The sequence below is a fragment of the Emericellopsis cladophorae genome (genome assembly GCF_022114955.1).
Source record: "Emericellopsis cladophorae strain MUM 19.33 chromosome Unknown NODE_211_length_3225_cov_133_810991, whole genome shotgun sequence".
Classification (NCBI taxonomy): Eukaryota; Fungi; Ascomycota; class Sordariomycetes; order Hypocreales; family Bionectriaceae; genus Emericellopsis; species Emericellopsis cladophorae.
The window spans coordinates 1-3,225 of NW_026251136.1; the positions used below are offsets into that span (position 1 = coordinate 1).

The following is a 3,225-nucleotide window of genomic DNA, read 5'->3' on the forward strand; positions in this document are numbered from 1 at the left end:
ACATTCACTTTTCTACATCCCGGGTTTTAAAACGCCGCCCCTCACCACATTTCACTAATAGCTAATAACACAGCCCCCATATAATCACAGTCTGCTAGTACACGCCTATGCCGTCTAACCCACGCTATCCGACCATGGCGCGAGGCCATGGTCGACGCGGCCGCGGCCGCGGCCGTAGCTAGTCGTCCATAAATCACGATCCACGCACGCCAGAGCCCGACACGGCGGTACAGACCACGAGCACTAACGACAAGCCGCGCCCTGCTAGGCGCAAGCGGTATCGAGCAAAGGACGACCTAGAGCAAACCATCATCGGCTCCCATCGCGTGGTCTGGGTCACGCGGCTAAAGTACGTGCTAACGGACTTTAGCACCGCTGACTTTAGCATCCACTTCCTAGAAGTTAATATAAAGCTCCCGACGATCACGTAGGTGGAGGCGCGGGCGCAAAAGGCTCTGAAGGAGCATAGCCAGAAGGAAATCTTCTGTACTATCCAGGTCGACCCGCATGGCTCGGCCACCGGTGCGCATGTTAAAGCGCTGCTATTCTAAGACTACAACATATTGATCCTGTTTCTAGACACCTAAGGTAAGTTATACTTTTATAAACTAGTTTATATTCTTCTATAAACCAGGTTCTAAAATAGCCTTAAAATCTATGTACTAATGTGCTTAGTAGTGTGCGATATCCTCAACCTATATCTCGAGTGGTTTAAGGACGCTAAGAAGAAGGTCACGTCCCTCGGGGCTAGTAAGATAATAGAGCGAGATAATGCGAGGAAGGAGTAGGACTCCTACCAGTCGTCGGACCCTTTTTTCACAAACGCGGCTGGCATAGCGGAATTCGCAGCCAAGGCCAGGCTGATACAGCAGACGGCGATGGAGCACGGCACGGAGGACGAGGCGCCGCTTGGTGCTTCGTCGGGTATCATTAGTAAGTTAGAGGGGGACGTGTTCTAGTTTATCGAGCTTATAACGACGACGATAATTCGACCCGCGTTCCTTATGTGGGTCGACCAGAGCCACGGGGAGACGCATGGCGCGCTCGACCTCCAAAAGACGATGTTGTTGATGGCCGCTTAGGTCATGATCTTCGCCCAGAAGCGACTTCCTGGCCCCGACGTTATGTATTCACGCAACGGGGCACGCTTCCCTATCCCCAGCTACCTAACCCACGTACCCGAGGATAAGTGGCCTAAGATGTTTTTATACAAGTATTCGGGGGATGACTTATACTCTTGCGTGATAATTACGCAGATGGCGATGTTTCGATGGCTCGATCCCACGAAGCGCTACGTTAACACAGTCCACAGCAGGAGCACGGCGCGATACGACGGCCACGCACACCCACATAAGAAGGAGATAACGGAGGATACTCAGCGTATAGAGGACACGCCTGAACAGGCCGTTGCGCGGGACTCTACGTGCCTCGAATTGGCACTCCGCGGCGTCGAGTCTGCGTGGGAGCCGCCGACAAACATCGACGAGGAATTCCACTGCCCCCAGGCGGTCCCTAGGCCGGTCCTGGAGGAGCAAGTGCCCGTAGATACTACGATAGAGTTCCAGAACAAGGTGGTGATATTTGGGACGTCTGCCTGGCTAAAGCGAGACCTCAAGGCACGGTTCGAGTCGCGGGGCCTCGAGCCTTTTAAGGCCCTAAATAAGCTGACGCTAAGCTCTATAGTATCAGGTGCGAAGGTAATACACACGGATATAGAGGTGTTTAGGACCACAAACCAGACTTCGAGGACAAAGGCGATATTCTCCAGCGCGGACACCACGGCGAGCGTCGATTATTTCTTAGAACTAGTTAGAGTATCGTCCGTGTATAAGGATATCGTCTGCTAGGACGATGGTTAACCTAAGAACCAGGCAGACGCCGACAGGGTCGACAAGCAGTATCGATAAAGCTTCTGGCTCGATAACTTCCTTCGCGAATATCATCCCAAGCCCGATCCGGATTTCTTGGCCATCTGTCGCCGCTACAAGATTAACCGCTAATTACGCATGCACTAGGGCAGTAACGAAGTCCCTCTCAAGCCTCATTAAGTTACCGGTACGTATAGTTAACTGTTTTAGAAACTAGGTTATAGAACGGCTTTATTCTATTTTATAACCTGGTTTCTACAATAGGCTCTTTTTTCTTCTTCTAAAACCTAGTTTCTAAAATGCCCTTACTAACTACTCCTAGATTTATACTTTATTACCGATCGATCGATCCAGGGGCACAGCCTCTCTGTGCTCGCTAACACGATAGGTTCGGGCAAGACGGCTACAGTCGCGAGCGCTATTAAAGGATATGTTCGGGTATAAGAGGAGGTTTTCTAGAAGAAGATCCTCCCGTGGGCGCAAAAGACCTTCTAAGACGAGTACGACGCGGAGACGGCTAAGGCGACTAGGTAGATAGTTGATTTTAAGACCTAGCTTCGTGCGGTAAAGACGCCAGAGGCGATAGAGCTGCCACCCGAGGAGGCGTGTCTCGAGATAGGGCTCCCCGTCTTTCGCCCGAATCTCCTCCTCACGTCGGTCGCCACTATAGCACAGGCCTATGCCGACTTTAGGAAGTTCACTCCTAACGCACGTATATATCTCTTCTACGGTGCAAAGGCGTATCCCGATATCGCAAAGTCGTCGGTCATTAGGGCCAAGGACATCGGGCGGGAAATGGCCAAGTTAGAGAAGGCCAAGTTCCTGCCTAGCACTAGGCGTATAACGATCTCGTCGATATACTATATATTCCACACGCGAGTCTTTAGGACACTAAAGCAGCTAGCGGCGTTCGAGGAGGGGTCGTCGTATTCGAGCCTGCCCACGCTGGCGGATTTGCGCGAGGAGCAGGGCCAGCACTCTAGGCCGGCTATCCTCCCGACTTTTAACCCAGATAACCTCGAGCGACGCGAGGCCTGGCACGTCGAGACTAATAAGGACAAGGCGCAGGCTGTCATACTATCATATAAGTTCGCGAGCGACGATATAAAGAAGGCGCGGTTTGGCTAGGTCGTCTTAGACGAGGCGCATACCCTCCGCAACACCACGTCGGCCTTCTAGTAGACGACGCTAATACTACAGAAAGAGTATGTGCTATGGTGCACAGCGACGCCCCTCTATACCTCGCTAAAAGACTTAATAGGTCTCCTCGACATATGCTAGGGGATGGCGACGCGCGAGCACGCCAAGGACGACGAGCCCAACGCGTGGCGCGGCGAGCTCACGATAGGCCTGGCCA

At 52.4% G+C, this 3,225-nt stretch overlaps 1 protein-coding gene across 1 annotated transcript; it reads left to right on the top strand.

Moving 5' to 3' along the window:
* Positions 1-1,256: 1,256 nt before the first annotated feature.
* J7T54_005472 (uncharacterized protein) lies at positions 1,257-2,996 on the top strand (the record flags this gene model as incomplete). The annotated part of the gene is made up of 3 exons (XM_051510726.1): positions 1,257-1,689; positions 1,740-1,787; positions 2,488-2,996. 3 exons carry the CDS (start codon positions 1,257-1,259, stop codon positions 2,994-2,996), a joined length of 990 nt encoding a protein of 329 aa, XP_051358402.1.
* Between the last annotated feature and the right edge of the window lie 229 nt (positions 2,997-3,225).